Source organism: Moschus berezovskii, chromosome 27 (assembly GCF_049115385.1).
Source record: "Moschus berezovskii isolate FMDL1 chromosome 27, NW_MosBer_1.0, whole genome shotgun sequence".
In the NCBI taxonomy this organism is placed as follows: Eukaryota; Metazoa; Chordata; class Mammalia; order Artiodactyla; family Moschidae; genus Moschus; species Moschus berezovskii.
The window spans coordinates 15,727,775-15,743,623 of NC_142486.1; the positions used below are offsets into that span (position 1 = coordinate 15,727,775).

Consider the following 15,849-nt stretch of genomic DNA (forward strand, 5'->3'; position numbering starts at 1 on the left):
CAGCATCCAGACCACAAAATGGTAGGTCAGAGGACTTGGACTCTGTCCCGAGAACAATCAGATTGAAGCTGGAAAATGAGATAAGCATATTTGCAGGAAGATCTATTTGAGGGGGCCAGAGTGGCTGTAGGCAGGCCAAGGGAAGGCTGATACCGCTACTCAGAGGGCTTGAATGTGGGTCATGGCAGGTGGTTAGCAAGAAGGGAGGGCAGGTAGGAGAAACAGCATCTGCAAAGGCTCAGAGGGCAGATGGAGCCTGATGGGTTCAGGGCCAGAGGAAGAACTGGGTGTGGCCATGAGGGGGAGGAGACAGGGGTGAATGGCCGAAGTCTCTATCTATCTGGTATCTTCCTTCTTCCCTCAGCCTGAGACTAGGCTCAGATGACTTCCACAGGCTGCCCCCTATCCAGCATGCCCATTAAAGCAAACATGCCCATCAAATCAGGTGCATATCAAGGCATTAATCACTGCTGGCTGCTGGGGGGGAAGGGAACACACATTTATTTAACTGGGGGCCCTTGCTCAGCATGGGTAGGTCTAGTTCTCAGTTCATGCTTATGGGAGTGGGGATGTTAATATCTCCAATTTGCTCAGGAAACTGAGGCTTTATGAAGTTAAGAATGCTGCTCAGGGTCAATAAAGTGGAGGAGCAGATTCAAAAATAAGTATTTGTTGAAAGCCTACTATGTGCCAGGCACTATCCTAAACGCTGGATATACAACAATGAGCAAACGGTGAAAAAGCCCTGGTCTCATGGAGTTTATATTCTAGTGGGGGGCTCTGTGTGTGGGCGGGGCGGGGTAGGGGAAGAGAACAGCTAATGGAGTGGTGAGGGGAGAATCAGTTCAGTTCAGTTCAATTCAGTCCCTCAGTCGTGTCCGACTCTTTGCGATTGCAACACGCCAGGCTTCGCTGTCCATCACCAACTCCTGGAGTTCACTCAAACTCATGTCCATCGAGTCGGTGATGCCATCCAGCCATCTCATCCTCTGTTGTCCCCTTCTCCTCCTGCCCCCAATCCCTCCCAGCATCAGGGTCTTTTAGACAATGAAAAAAATGCCTAAGAACCCTCATGGCCACCAGAGGGCACTGCAGTCACAGCACCGTCCATTCTGCTCTGATTGCATCTTCCTTTATGAATAATGCTCAGCATCTGCCCAAGAAGGAAAGCTGAGGAGGGATGTGCACCAGGCGTGTCTTCCACCCACTTTTCCAGCTTAATCCCCTCATCAGATCCCCCTCCAACTGCTTAAGGTATCTCAGTGACTTCAAGACCCTGTGTACTCCAGAGACCAAGACTCATTCAACTCACCAAACTTTCCATGCTCTACACCTCCCCCACCCCATTCTGCTAACATTTACTCACCTGCCCAGGCCGCTTCCATCCACCCACCCCCCTTCCATGCATCCATTTCCCTTCCCCCCCCTCCACCCAACCCAGCAACTGGAACACTAAGTGTACAGGGTCAGGGAAGACAAGAGATCAAACTAGGTTGGCAGAGCCAGTGAACTCAATGGGCATGAGCTTTAGTGAGTCCAGGCCAGAGAAAGCTGAAAGCATTTAAAAACAGCAAGACATTATTAGCAAACCAAACTGTATCTGAAAACAATTCAACTTTGGATCTTTAAAAAAATCCCACTGTGTTATTATATGGTGTGGACATGTGTATTAATGTATTGCTAGCCTTTCAAGACAATACAGTAGGTAAAATTCCATAAATGTTTCAATGTCTCCGTATATTGTTCCAATCACTTCCTGAGGAATAAACATTTTAGGAATAAACATTTTGGCAGTTACTCAGTAACTGCTTTTAAAAGCTGCTTTCTGAGGCCTTAAGTAACTCACTCAGCTTGTAAAACCAAACTTCAAAGATCTGAAGAGGATCTGACCGTGAGGCTCTGAATAACATCTCCTCTGATCTCTGTGCACAGTAGATTTACTCCAGGTAGCGTGGGCTTTATCTCAGGTGGGTAGTGCTCTTTGGATCCCTGGATCTAGTATAGCACACTCAGGGAGTGATCAGAGGCAGAGATCCTCTTATGTACCTCTCGTTTGGTGGGTCACTGGGTAACCTATTTCTTCTTCCAGCTCTTGAACTAAAATTTTCAAAAGACTTAGCACCAACAAAGATCTCTCTCGTAAGTCACTTGCTTCTTAATATTTGACTGCTTATTAACCAAAGAAAAGATTCTTTGGGAATACTACATCAGTATATAAAGAACAATGCTGAAACTTCCCTGGCGGTCCAGTGGTTAAGAATCCGCCTGCCAATGCAGGGGACATGGGTTCGATCCCTTGTCCGGGAAGATTCCACATGCTGTGGGGCAACTAAGCCCGTTCTCCACAACTACTGAGCCTGTGAGAGAAACCACTGGGATGAGAAACCTGCACAGGGAGATTAGAGAAAGCCCTTGCAGTAACGAAGACCCATCGTAGCCAAAAATAAGTAAGGAAAGAATAATGTTGATTTCTTAAAGGCTGGATAAAAATCATGCTTCCCACATCAAAACAAAAAACAATTTTAAAGCCCCTTAACTGTAATCTCACCAATAACCAGAAATATCTATTTTATTTTTTGCATGATTTGCTTTGTTTTCTCGGAATATTAGAAGCCAGAAGGAGAATTCATTGAGCTTTGGCAGCTTTTTTAGGTAAAGGATTGCACTAAAGTTATTTTTGTATTATTGGTATAGTAATTATCCAAATGGATGGAAGATTTCAAGGGTGAGACCAAGTCTTGCATTTTTAAATTCCAATCTAATTTCAAAGGATGACAAGCCCATTGGGGGAAAGGTAGAAAATGCAAAAGAACTGTTTTTGCGAACTATCTGAGGCAACAGTTCTGTGATGCTCTGGATACAATAATTAAAATAGAACCAAAAAAACACATAATCTTTTCTGACAGTTCATTTATCCTCCTGTCTTTTTCACTTATTACTGCTTTCGAGATGTGGTGAATTTTACCTTGCTGAGCGCCAGATAGTTTTGTAATCTGTAATTATACAGATGAATCTGTATAATTCTTCTGTTCTTTGTTCAGTCACTAAGTCATGTCCGACTCTTTGCGATTCCATGAACTGCAATAAACCAGGCTTCCCTGTCCTTTACTACCTCCTTGAATTTGCTCAAATTCATGTCCATTGAGTGATGCCATCTAACCATTTCATCCTCTGTCACCCCCTTCTCTTGCCCTCAGTCTTTCCCAGCATAAGGATCTTTTCTAATGAGTCGGCTCTTCACATCAGGTGGCCAAAGTATTGGAGCTTCAGCCTCAGCATCAGTCTTATCAATGAGTATTTAGGGTTGATTTCCTTTATGACTTGACTGGTTTGATCTCCTTGCAGTCCACAGGACTCTCAAGAGTCTTCTCCAGCACCACAGTTCAAAAGCATCAATTCTTTGGCACTCAGCCTTCTTTATGGTCTGTGGTCTCTCATCCTTACATGACTACTGGAAAAACCATAGCTTTGAACTATACAGACCTTTGTCAGATCAGTGATGTCTCTGTTTGTAAAACGCTGTCTAGGTTTGTCACAGCTTTTCTTCCAGGGAGAAATCGTCTTTTAATTTCGTGGCTGCAGTCACTGTCCATAGTGATTTTGGAGCCTAAGAAAATAAAGTTTGTCATTGTTTCCCTTGTTTCCCCATCTATTTGCCATGAAGTGATGGGACCAGATGCCATGATCTTCATTTTTCGAATGTTGAGTTTTAAGCCAGCACTTTCACTCTCCTCTTTCACCTTCATCAAGAGGCTCTTTAGTTCCTCTTTGCTTTCTGCCATTAAAGTGGTGTCATCTGCATATCTGAGGTCATTGATATTTCACCAGGCAATCTTGATTCCAGTTTGTGAATCATCCCGCCTGGCATTTCGCATGATGTACTTTGCATATAAGTTAAATGTACAGGGTGACAACGTACAGGCTTGACATATTCCTTTTCCAATTTTGAACCAGTCTATTGTTCCATGTCTGGCTTTATTTCTTCTTGTCCTGCATACAGGTTTCTCAGGAGGCAAGTAAGGTGGTCTGGTATTCCCATCTCTTTAAGAATTTTCCACAGTTTGTTGTGACACTGTCAAAGGTTTAACATAGTCAATGAAGCAAAAATAGATTATTTTTGGAATTCCTTTGCTTTTTCTAAGATCCAGCCAGGTTTTAGTTGTGGCACACAGAATCTCCCATCTTTGTTGTACCGTGTGGGATCTAGCTCCCCAACCAGGCCCCTCTGGATTGGGAGCACAGAGTCTTAGCCACTGGACCACCAGGGAAGCCCCTAGGTAAATATTAAATGAACTGTTCCTTCATCTCTTAACTTTTCTTACATGTTTTCCATTTATTTTCCTCTACATCCTGAGAGATGTTTAAAAGCCTTTTCCGCCCATACATTCTTTTGATTAATTTTTTCATTTGGGCAATCAAATTTGCAATTTCCAATTTATATTATAATTTATAATTTTCAATTACAAAAGACATTGTGACGCACTGTCTCCTTAGAAGCCTCTGCTGGTTTCATGGTGTATTATCTTATTTGTTTCTGAAAACATTTACATCAGATTGGGACTTGTACCCAGCCAAAACCCAGTTTGGGACTTGAATCCACAATTTTTTAATTAGAATCACTCACCCGATGTCTGGACTTACTGAGGGTCAGGTTCTTTGTGTCTCAGTGCAGAAGGAATTCAGCAAGAGGCAAAGTGATAGCAAGAAGTAGATTTACTAATATAGACTGGTTTTAAGAGATGCAAGTGGGCAGGTGAGGGAGCTCTGCCCTGAGGATTGAGTGGGAGACCATTTATAATGAAAAAAGGGGAGGGGAGAAGACTGCCTTCTTCAGGTAGATGGAGATGCGGATGTAAGGCACATTAGGTCCTCATGGCAGGAAAGTGTCTGACCTATGAGGTCAAACGAGGATTATCTGTTCGTAGAAGAATGGTGACATTTCTTCCATCTAGTGGCCTGGGGCATATCTTGCGGGTTTGTTTAGTGTGTTATGGTTTTATAATTAAGCAAGCTTGCTTCATTGAATAATGGTCCAATAGCTTTCTTGCTGCTGCTGCTGCTAAGTCGCTTCAGTTGTGTCCGACCCTGTGTGACCCCATAGATGGCAGCCCACCAGGCTCCTCTGTCCCTGGGATTCTCCAGACAAGAACACTGGAGTGGGTTGCCATTTCCTTCCCCCAGTAGCTTTCTTGAGCTATCATTAACTTACAGTTCAGTTCAGTCGCTCAGTCATGTCCAACTCTTTGCGACCCCATGAATCAGAGCACGCCAGGCCTCCCTGTCCATCACCAACTCCCGGAGTTCACTCAAACTCATGTTCATCGAGTCGGTGATGCCATCCAGCCATCTCATTCTCTGTCGTCCCCATCTCCTCCCACTCCCAATCCCTCCTAGCATCAGACTCTTTTCCAAGGCCCTCCCAAAGTTGCCTAGGTTTCCTTCTCTGTCTATAGTCCCCTATTGGGACTTCTCCAACTACTTGTTTAACTATCCAATTCTATCCCTATCATTTCCTCCAGGGTTGGTTGTTTTATCTCTTCATCTTAATCCTTTTTTGGTGCCCCTGAAAATCAGTAAGAGGAGGCACACATGGTTCTACCTGGCAGCTGAGTGGGTCTAGTTACCCAATGGACCTTTCCCTGGACAGTTTACAAACTCTGTGTGCAGGTGCGTTAATTGATTAAAATGCGTCACTTAGATCTGAGAGGTTGGTTCCCCTCCCCACCCCACCCCAGGTGACATATGGCAATGCCCACAGACATCTCCTCACAACTAGAGATGCTGCAAAATATTCTACAGTGTACAGGGACATGAAACGTTATCTGATCCAGGGACTTCCCTGGTGGTCCAATGGCTAAGACTCCTCGCTCCCAATGCAGTGGACTCACCTTCGATCCCTGGTCAGGCAACTAGATCCCCCATGATATGTGGTGTGGCCAAAAGAAAGATAGGGAATCAAAATATCTAAGATGCTCACAGGAGACTGAGTAGTGTCCTTTGATTAACATATGCATGTCATGGTTTTGGGAAAAGCAGTTTCTGGAGAATGCTGGAAGTGTATAGAAGCCTGCAGCAGGTTACAGAGTGATGGGGGGAGGAGCAAATGTAGCCTGCTAGGACAGACGGCTTCCAGAAGTCTAGCTGTGAAGATTTGACCTTGGTTATAGAGGAAATCGTCTGTTTGTTTTTGGTGATTTTGTGAATGGTATTAATCTGACAAGCACATGCCTGCTGTGAAACATCTAGAAATGCTGCATAAAATCAAGCAAACATCCTTTACAAAACACAGCTGAGTTTCAAGAAACTAAGGGGAACCCCCGGAGCCACACACAAAGAGGAAATCAAAAACCAGAGCTGGGGGAGCTCATGGCCAGTTGCAGATATTGGCAAAAAGAAGGAGTTTGGGGTTTACCTCCACCTATATTTTGGAGAAGAAGATTTACCTCAGGCACTGAAAACTGAGACCCTAATATTCAGCTCAGTCCCCTAAAGGGTGACACTCTCAATGAAAATGCAGACTAGAAAAAAAAAAAAAAAGCAAAAACCTTTCCGTCAGCCCATGGAGCACAAAAGAACCTGGTGGGTCACACCCTGAGAACTGGTGGCAATGGAAAGGCTCCCCTGAGAGTTCATAAGCAAAGATGTGCCTTCATTGAAATCTGGGGTTCAAATTTATACGATTTGTATAGTCTTGGAAGCCCAAATAAAAATGAACAAATAATGTGGTCCAGGCTTGGTGGTTCCCCTGAAGCATCCTTGACTGGAGCAAACATAGAAGCTCTCTAAAGAGACACCCTGGAGCTGGTCACATGGATTTCCACAGATAAGGCCCTGCTGAAGCTGAGTTCATAGCCCCAACTTAGAAAACATAAGAGGAAGCCACGAATGAGAGTGAGCAGACACTCTAGAACTTGACTCAAGACTACAGAGTTATTAGGTAAAGGACCATTCAGGAAGGACGCTTTATTTTTATGGTTTTGTTCATTTGTTTCTAATTCTTGGCCATGTAGCATGTGGGATCTTAGTTCCCTGACTAGGAATCGAACCCGCATCCCTTGCACTGGAAACGCAGAGTCTTAACCACTGGATCACCAGGGAAGTCCTGAAGAAGTACATTTTAAATGCTGAAAGGCGTAGAGGAAGGACTCAACATAAGAAAGTAACAAGACAGTGTTAAAAATGAAGAGAGGTTCAAAATAAAGAGGAGAAAGGAGGACTTCCCTGGTGGTCCAGTGGTTAAGACTTCAAGTTTCCAATGCAGGGGACATGAGTTTTATCCCTGGTCGGGGAACAAGGATCCCATGTGCCACGGAGCGCAGCCAAAAAAAAAGGAAAAAGAGAGTAAAATGAATGCATCTGTTTATACAGTCATTCCCCTTCCCCTTTCTTTGGGCTTCTGCTATATTTTAGATCCTGTTCTGGGTCTGGGGACATAAAGGAGATTTTGGGAACAGCAAGTTGGACTCTGCCTCAGGAAGATGACATTCATCCACACGTGAGTGTATGAGTCCATCTTTCATTTCATTGTATCCTTAGACGTCACAGCTAGGAAAGCTCCAATAGAGCATTGGTTTAACTTTCAACTCTCTGTGTCACGAGAAAGAATGTGAGGCCCAGTAATACAAAAATTACTTTTCTCCAAGTGAGTGGGTGATAGAGCCAGATCAGAGCACTGGGGCCTTGTCCCTCTGCTGAGCCCTTGGTGCACAGGCATCTAAGCTCTGAGCTTTCAGTTCCCTGGGGGACCGTTCACACCTCGTGGGTGGAGTCCCTACAACAGTCTGGTTAGCTGATGGTGACAAGGAGAAGTGACACTGTTAGCCAATTGTGAGTGACAGAGATGGGACTGATCTTGTATCACTAGTGTCTTCCGGTCTTATCTCACCTCCCTCCACCGCCACGCCTGCCACTCAAAGAGAGACTGAGAGCTCCCTGAAGGCGGGGTCAGGTCTGATTCCTCCACTCCCCGGGCCAGGCTGGGAGGAACACAGACGGGATGAGTGTGAGGTGGGAGGAGCGGAGGGTCCTCAGCCACTGGTGGGACAGGAGGTGGGGGTGTTGATTCCCTGACTGCTCCTCCAACTTCTGACATCCAAGCAGTGAGAAGGGAGGCTCCCGTCCCTCCTGGCATGAAGAGCAGAGTGTTGGCCTCTACCCCCCAGCATTTCCTGGGTGTGGATGAACTTGGGGGCGGGACTCCTGGCCAGCATTAAGTCGCACAGGATGGCTGCTCCCGGGGCAGGGCTGTCATCTGGGGGCAGGTTTCAGGATGGCGCTAGAGTGTCTGCCACTTTTCTAACACTGCTGACAGGGCTTCCCTGGTGCCTCAGCAGTAAAGGACCCACCTGCCAATGCAGGATTGATCCCTGGGTCGATCCGTGGGTTGGGAAGATACCCCTGGAGAAGGAAACGGCAAGAGTTTTCCAGTACTCTTAACTGGGAAATCCCATGGGCAGAGGAGCCTGGAGGGCTACAGTCCATGGGGTCGCAAAGAGTCGACAGGATTTATCAACTCAACAACACTGTTGATCCTTTTAACAAAGAAAGGGCAAATCTCTAGGTCAATGCCTCCAGCAGGAAATCAAGTCTACTTAGAACTTGATATCTTTGTTTACATTGTATTTATTTCCGTGTTTAACCTTCTATTTCTGCCCAGGGGTACTTGGTTTTCCATTTACAGAAATGATACACAACAGATTCCTTGTAAAATAAATTGATTAAGCAAACAGTAAACCGTGTGTAAAGAAAAATATAAAATACAGGTGGTCAACTGATATGGCAGAAATCCTAACATTCAGGACTGAGGTTTGAGAAGTCAGATCCCAGAGAATGGAAATTCCTTGGCCTGCCCCCACCCCACCCCCAACTCCTGGCTCCCTGCCCAAAGGGGAGGTCAGCTGATACAGATATGGGGGCTCTATTTTTGTGGGGTGGAGCATTATAAGTAAGCCTGTCTTGGGGCAGCTCTGGCTAGTGAGCTGGGAGGGAAGATGGCCAGGGACGCTGTTTTGGGAGCTGCCTTGTTCCAGGAGAGTGTTCCTTCCTCATTGGATCAAACTCAGATCTCCTTGGATTGGGCCTCCGCCCTTGTGGAGGGGTAAGATCCAGAGGGCTGAGATGCCTCAAGAGGACTTGCTGCCCGCTGGCCTTTTTCAGACTGTAGATCCCACTGCAGGCAAGACAAGGCCTCCTGTCACCAGTTGGGGGCCAAAGCCACAGTTTGTATCTAATAAGATGCTCTGTTGGATGTTGACCTCTCTGTGTTTTTCTGGTGGGATGATGGGGGCCTGGGAAGCTGAATTTCTGTCTCTCCTGCTAGTGGCTGACACTCATCATCACCACAGTCTGTTCTTCAGCATCTATGGGACCCTTCACTCCAGTGTCAGCTCTCAGGTACATGCAGAAGAAGGGTGGAAGCCGCTGTGTTGATTCTATTTCCTTCCTGTCTGGTACCTTGAGTTCTTAATCTGAAGTGTGATCTTGGCAGCTTCTGATGCAGTGTTAGCCACTCAGTTGTGTCAGACCCTTGGCAACCACATGGACTGTAGCCTGCCAGGCTCCTCTGTCCATGGCATTTCCCAGGCAAGAATGCTGGAGTGGGTTGTCATTTCCTTCTGCAGGGGTTCTTCCCGACCCAGGGATCGAACCTGGGTCTCCCACATCACAGGCAGATTCTTTACTGCCTGAGTCACCAGCTGCTGCTGCTGCGTCACTTCAGTCGTATCTGACTCTGTGTGACCCCACAAACAGCAGCCCACCAGGCTGCCCCATCCCTGGGATTCTCCAGGCAAGAACACTGGCATGGGTTGCCATTCCCTTCTCCAAGGTATGAAAGTGAAAAGTGAAAGTGAAGTCGCTCAGTCGTGTCGGACTCTTAGCAACCCCATGGACTGCAGCCTATCAGGCTCCTCCATCCATGGGATTTTCTAGGCAAGAGTTCTGGAGTGAGACAGCCCCAAATCCAGTTCTCTGTGCCACAGCCCCTGGCAGCTAAGCAAAGACACCACTGAGTTCCTGCCAAAGCACAGGCTCTGTCCACATCCAGGCCTCCCAGGCCCAGATCCAGGGGAACCGAAATCCACAAGTAAAAGGCTTGGGACAGGCATTCCTCCAAGGGGACCTCAGGTGTCAGCTCAAGTTCTTGGGAGCCTCAGGATCTTAAGTCCCTCTGAGGGTGGGCCTCCCCCTAGGGTCTCTGGAAGGCCCTGGGGATTCAGAAACCCGCACTGCTTCGGCCTTCACGCCTCCAGAATGCTGAGATCTGCTCCAGGGTGACCCGAGGCTGCAGGCCCCATTCAAGATCGGGGCTTCCTGGTCGCACCCTCCGGGCCTGGGGGCTCCCAGGATACCCACAGGCCTCTGGCCTCTGTTCAGGCTCAGCCCAACTCACCAGGCCTGGGGCCTGGGGCCTCTCCTCCCAGACCTGGGGCCTCTCCTCCCAGGTCTGGGGCCCCCAGAAGGTGCTCTGGGTTGGGGCATTGGGTGGGATCTGGGGGACCAGGCTGCTGGGAGGGGAGTGTGGGTCTGAGAGGGCGGGTGGGGCTGTTGCTCGTGCCTCCAAGGTGCCCCCTTGGGCGGGTGGGTCTGGGGCCCGGTCTGTCAGCAGGGGGACCTCCGAGCCATACCAGTCCTCGGAGCGCTCTCGGGGCGTGCCTGTGGGCTCGATCCACAGCTCTCCTCCAGGGCGCCACACGAGGGTAGGTGCGCGGATGCTGGGGTCCGGCCGGAGGGAGCGGCGAAACAGGCGTTCGGCCAACACGGCTGTGGCCAGGAGGAAGACGGCAGCCAGAGCAGCCAGGGCCACCATGATGGGGATGCAGGGTCCGCAGGGCAGCGGGGCCCACAAGGTCTCCGTCTGTCCTGTGGGCGGCTCTGGGGTCAGAGGCATCTGAGGAAACAGCGGTCAGGAGAGGAAGTGCCTGAGACAAGGTTGACACCACCAGGAGAGACAGAGGGGGGCCACAGGTGTGTGAACACAGGGCGGAGAGAGACAGAGGGGTGCCGGGCTCCCAGACATCTGGGCGAGAAACAGACCGACGCAGACAGAGGAGCCTGGAGAACCAGAACGGGCGGGAAGGAGCCAGATGGCCAGAGAGACAGAATCCCCAGGCCCTTCCTGGAAGCTGTATTTCCCTCCCAGACTCCAGGGAGCCTCAGCTCAAACTCAGAGGGCCCTGAGGGCTCCTCTCCTCCTTCTCAGCTCCCCTCAGGTCTTGCCTGGAAGAGGAAGTTCTGGGTGAGGAAGTGAGATCTATCCCAGCCCTGCCCCTGTGTGTGGGCCCGGCTGGCACCCGGGCTGCTCCTTGGCCTTCACAACTCTCCTTGGAGCTGGTCTAGGCCTTTGCAGGCTCCCCTGGGTTTGCCGTTGTGCCAGGTCTCAGGTGCCACCTCTACCCCCGTCCCCGCCGCTCCAGCTTTGCCCAGTCTTGCCCGACCCCGCTGCCTTGTTTGTCTCTGCTCACCTCCTGGCGGTCCCCCTGGTCCCCCATCTTCAGGGGCCTCCTGTGCTCCTCACCTCAGGCGGTGGGTCCCGGGCTCCTGGCTCTCCGTCGGAGCCGCTCTTCCCTGTGTGAGCAGAGGGTGCCGGACAGTTGCCTCACATGAGGGCGGAAGGGAGGGCACCACCTGTTGCTGGGCAACTGTGCCCTGGATCCCCCAGCCCCTGCAGAGCGTTTCCCAGGCAACCTGCGGGGGGATGTGGTCACTGCGGGCGGGGAGGCGTTTCCTGGCAAGGGGTGGGGCCGGAATGGGCAGTAGCTCTGCGAACTCGGTGTCACCCCATAGCCAGCCCCCAGACCTCAGAACACATACGTGGAAGCCAAGAAAGAGAGCCAGAGCCCATCCCGACCACCAAGGTGGCCCCTTCTACTTGCTCCCAGGTGGCTGCTCTGGCCTTGCCCTGCCCACTGCGCCCTCCCCCAATCCCGCGGTTGCTATCTGCCCCCACCCCCTCCTGCTTCCCCATCTTCTCCGTGTTTTTCATGGACACATATCTCCTTACCTTCAGACCATGTAGCCCCAATTTCAGTTGGAAAATAGCTATGAGATGAGACTCAGGTAGCCAAAACGGCAGGCTTCTGGGAAGGATCCAGGTTAAAAAATGTGCTTAGGCCTGTCTCCAAGATCACTGTGGATGGTGACTGCAGCCATTACATTAAAAGATGCTTGGTCCTATGACAAACCTAGATAGCGTATTAAAAAGCAGAGACGTCATTTTGCTGACAAATGTCCATATACTCAAAGCTACGGTTTTTCCAGTAGTCAGGTAGGGATGTGAGATCATATACCACAAAGAAGGCTGAGTGCCAAAGAATTGATGCTTTCCAACTGTGGTGCTGGAGAAGACTCTTGAGAGTCCCTTGGACAGCCTGGAGATCAAACCAGTCAAATCCTAAAGGAAATCAGCCCTGAATATTCATTGAAGGACTGATGCTGAAGCTCCAGTACTTTGGCCAACTGATGGGAAGAGCTGACTCATTGGAAAGACCCTGATGCTGGGAAAGATTGAGGGCAGGAGGAGAAGGGGGCGACAGAGGTTGAGATGGTAGGGTGGCATCTCCAATTTAATGGACATGAGTTTGAGCAAATTCCAGGAGACTGTGAAGGACAAGGAAGCCTGGCGAGCTGCAGTCTACAGGGTCACAAAGAGTCGAACACGACTGAGCAACTGAGCAACAGCCACCAAGACTGTGAACATTTGCCATCTCCGCTCCTTCCTCTTCGCACTGAGGGTCAAGGAGAGATCATCAGTTCCTGGACTTTGAGCCTTTCACAGATTGTCTAGTTCTACTCCCTCACTGATAGAGGACAGATAAGCCCTAAACAAGTTATGTGTTGAGACCTAAGTCTTAGACCTCATGTCCATCAGAGGACGGGGGTTACAGATATAAATCCCTTCTCGGGGAAAAAACCTGTATGCAGCACAGCACTTCCTAGGAATACATATTTCATTTTGCAAAATGATAGCCATTTAACGTGAAGGGTTAGCAAAAATATGTTGAAATGTTAGTGTATTACAAAAGATGGTCACAAAGGCAGCCTGACTCAGACTGCTATGTCCTTGTGGTTTTGAGGAAAGGGCCAGAAGGAGTACAGAATGTAGCAGGGATAAGAGTAGGAGGAAAGAGAGTCCCAAGGCTCTGTGCCTTATGACCTATGAGAAACCCAATGAGATTAGAATTGGATGAGATTATAAACCTTAAAATAAAACCTGAACTTAATGCCACTGAATTGGATATGTGCAAATGATTAAGATGGTAAATTTTATGTCACATGTATTCATGGCATTCAAAAGGCTTTCTTTTTAAAATAAATTCCAAGTAAATAAAAGCTGAAAATTGTTTTTTCTGTTTTCTTATAAATAATCTGTCTTTAAAAAATTAAAGCACTAGGAGTTGTTGTTGTTTAGTCATTAAGTTGTGTTCGACTCTTTTGTGAGTTCATGGACAGGCTCCTCTGTCCATGGAATTCTCCAGGCAAGAATACTAGAGTGAGTTGCCATTTCCTCCTCCAGGGGATCTTCCCAGACCCAGGGATGGAACCTGCATCTCCTGCATTGGCAGGCGGATTGTTTACCACTGAGCCACCCGGGAAGCCCACTAGAAGAGTAAACATTTTTAAAAACCAGAAAGACCAGGTATGTTTCTGTTTGTTTGTTCTCAGGGTATCAAACTGGCTGTTTTGATTCTTAACTGTTTTTCATCACTTGCAGAAAGGCTTAACTTTTTTTAACTGGTTCCTCAAGAAATTAAATATAGAATTACCATATGTCTAGCAATTTTATGTCTCCATATGTGCACAAGAATTGAAAGCAGGGGCTTTTCTGGTGGTCTGGTGGCCAAGATTCTTTGTTCCCAATGCAGGGGGCCCAGGTTCAATCCCTGGTCAGGGAGCTAGATCTCCCATGCCACAACTAAGACCTGGGACAGCCAAATAAATAAATATTTTAAAAAATAATAGTAAATTTAAAAAAAGAATTAAAAGCAGAAACTCCAACACATTTTCACACTAATGCTTATAGCAGCATTATTCACAGTAGCTAAAAGAAAGAACTCAAATGAATTCACATGTCTATTGATGGATGAATGGGTAAACAAAATGTTTATATTAAAAATGTTGTTTATAATTATGTAACATATTATTTAGGCCTAAAAAGGCAGGATCTTTTGAAACATACTACAACATGGATGAACCTGGAAAACATTATGCCAAGTGAAATAAGCCAGACACAAAAGGACAAACACTATATGATTCCACTCAGGTGAGGCTCTTAGGGTAGTCAAACTTTGATAGAAAGAGCCCTGGTGATTGCCAGGGGCTGAGAGAAGGGGAAATGAAGAGTTTGTCTTTAATGGATCTAGAATTTCAGTTTGAGGAGATGAAAAAGTTTTGCAGGTTGAAGATGGTGATGTTTGCACAGCAATACGGTTATCCTTAATGCTACTGCACTGTACACTTAAAAACTGTTAAAATGGGGACTCCCCTGGCAGTCCAGTGGTTGAGTTGGTGCTTCCACTGCAAGTGGCACAGGTTTGATCCCTGGCTAGGGAACTAAGATCCCTCGTAAACTGTGCAATTTGGCAAATAAATACATAAAGTTTCCAGCCATTGATATTAAAACAACAACAACAAAAAAGGGACTTCCCTAGTGGTCCAGTAGCTCAGAATCTGTGCTCCCAATGCAGGAGGCCCCAACTCAATCCCTGGTCGGGGAACTAGATCCTGCATGCTGCAATGAAGATAGAAGATTCTGCATGCTATGACCTGTTAAATAAATATTTAACAAAAAACAAATACAGTTCTCTGCAGACCTAACCAGAAGCCCCACCTGGAGGTAAGTGGACCTGATGCATCTTGAAGGAGCAATCAGTTGAGCTGAGTATGTGTGGGGCTCCTGCCCATGCAGTGGCTTTTGTGGGTCCTGTTTTCCTGCCATGGTGCCCCTAAGAAAGTCAATGAGGTATAATCCAGTCTGTGGCTTTCAGTGGCCAATACCTGAACCTACATCTTCTGATGCATTGCAGCCCCCCAGATGTTTCTAGGAGAAAGGAGGGCTGCAGAGGCTCCCACAACTTTCCTCAACTCCTGTGTGTACTGAGCCTGACCACACTTAGCCTTATTCTGGTGGAGATGGACTCTCTTAAGAAAACATCAACCTTCATGTCCTTTACAGAATATCTGGCCATCACTGCCTCATTCATCAGAAAGGAATACTAACTCTATGGGTCATTAGTCACCTGAGATCCAACTGGAGGACTCACGTGTATCCTGGTTCTAGAAAACTCCTCCATCCAAGTTCGTCCATCCTCCAGCTCTCCCATCATGATGCCAAGGGTATCACATGGATCTCAGATACATCACTTCACTGCTCGCTGCTGCACTGTCTCCATAGAGCAGCACTGGGTGGTCAAAGCTTATTTATTTATCATTGTTTCTATTGAGCTATACAATTCACATACGGTAAACTTCACCCTTTTCAAGCATACAATTCAATGGTGTTTAGGGTATTCACAAAATTGTGCAATCATCGCCATCTAATTTCAGAACATTTCATCACCCCAGGAGGAAACCCTCTACCCACTCCCCATTCCCTCCTCCCCCAGTCTCTGCCAATCACTATCTGCTTTCTCTCTGTATGAATTTGTCTGTTGTGAACATTTCATATAAATGCAGTCATACAGTTTGTGGCCTTTTGTGTCTTGCCTCTTTCATATCACATACTGTTTTCAAGGTTTGTCCATACTATTGCATGAATCAATGCTTCCTTCCTTTTTTATAGCTGAATAAATAATACTCCAGCATAGAATATTTAGTTTTTTTTCCTCTATCTGAAAGTAGGGCATTCCTATG

At 47.5% G+C, this 15,849-nt stretch overlaps 1 protein-coding gene across 2 annotated transcripts; it reads right to left on the minus strand.

Moving 5' to 3' along the window:
• Nucleotides 1-8,602: 8,602 nt before the first annotated feature.
• C27H16orf54 (chromosome 27 C16orf54 homolog) lies at nucleotides 8,603-15,450 on the minus strand. Of its 2 annotated transcripts, XM_055409845.2 has the most exons (4): nucleotides 15,237-15,450; nucleotides 12,002-12,182; nucleotides 11,463-11,565; nucleotides 8,603-10,888 (listed from the first exon to the last, which is right to left on the minus strand). In XM_055409845.2, exons 3-4 carry the CDS (start codon nucleotides 11,487-11,489, stop codon nucleotides 10,214-10,216), a joined length of 702 nt encoding a protein of 233 aa, XP_055265820.1. In that variant the 5' UTR covers nucleotides 11,490-11,565; nucleotides 12,002-12,182; nucleotides 15,237-15,450; the 3' UTR covers nucleotides 8,603-10,213. The 2 variants fall into 2 exon arrangements, with proteins under 2 accessions (XP_055265820.1, XP_055265821.1); XM_055409846.2 differs by lacking the exon at nucleotides 15,237-15,450 and having other exon boundaries at nucleotides 11,516-11,565; nucleotides 12,002-12,020.
• Between the last annotated feature and the right edge of the window lie 399 nt (nucleotides 15,451-15,849).

Coding starts and splice junctions, on each gene's coding strand:
- C27H16orf54 (XM_055409845.2), bottom strand. CDS start 11,489: ATGGGGGACCAGGGGGACCGCCAGGAG. Junction 10,889..11,462: donor ACCAGGGGGACCGCCAGGAG/GTGAGCAGAGAC, acceptor CTGTTTCCTCAG/ATGCCTCTGACCCCAGAGCC.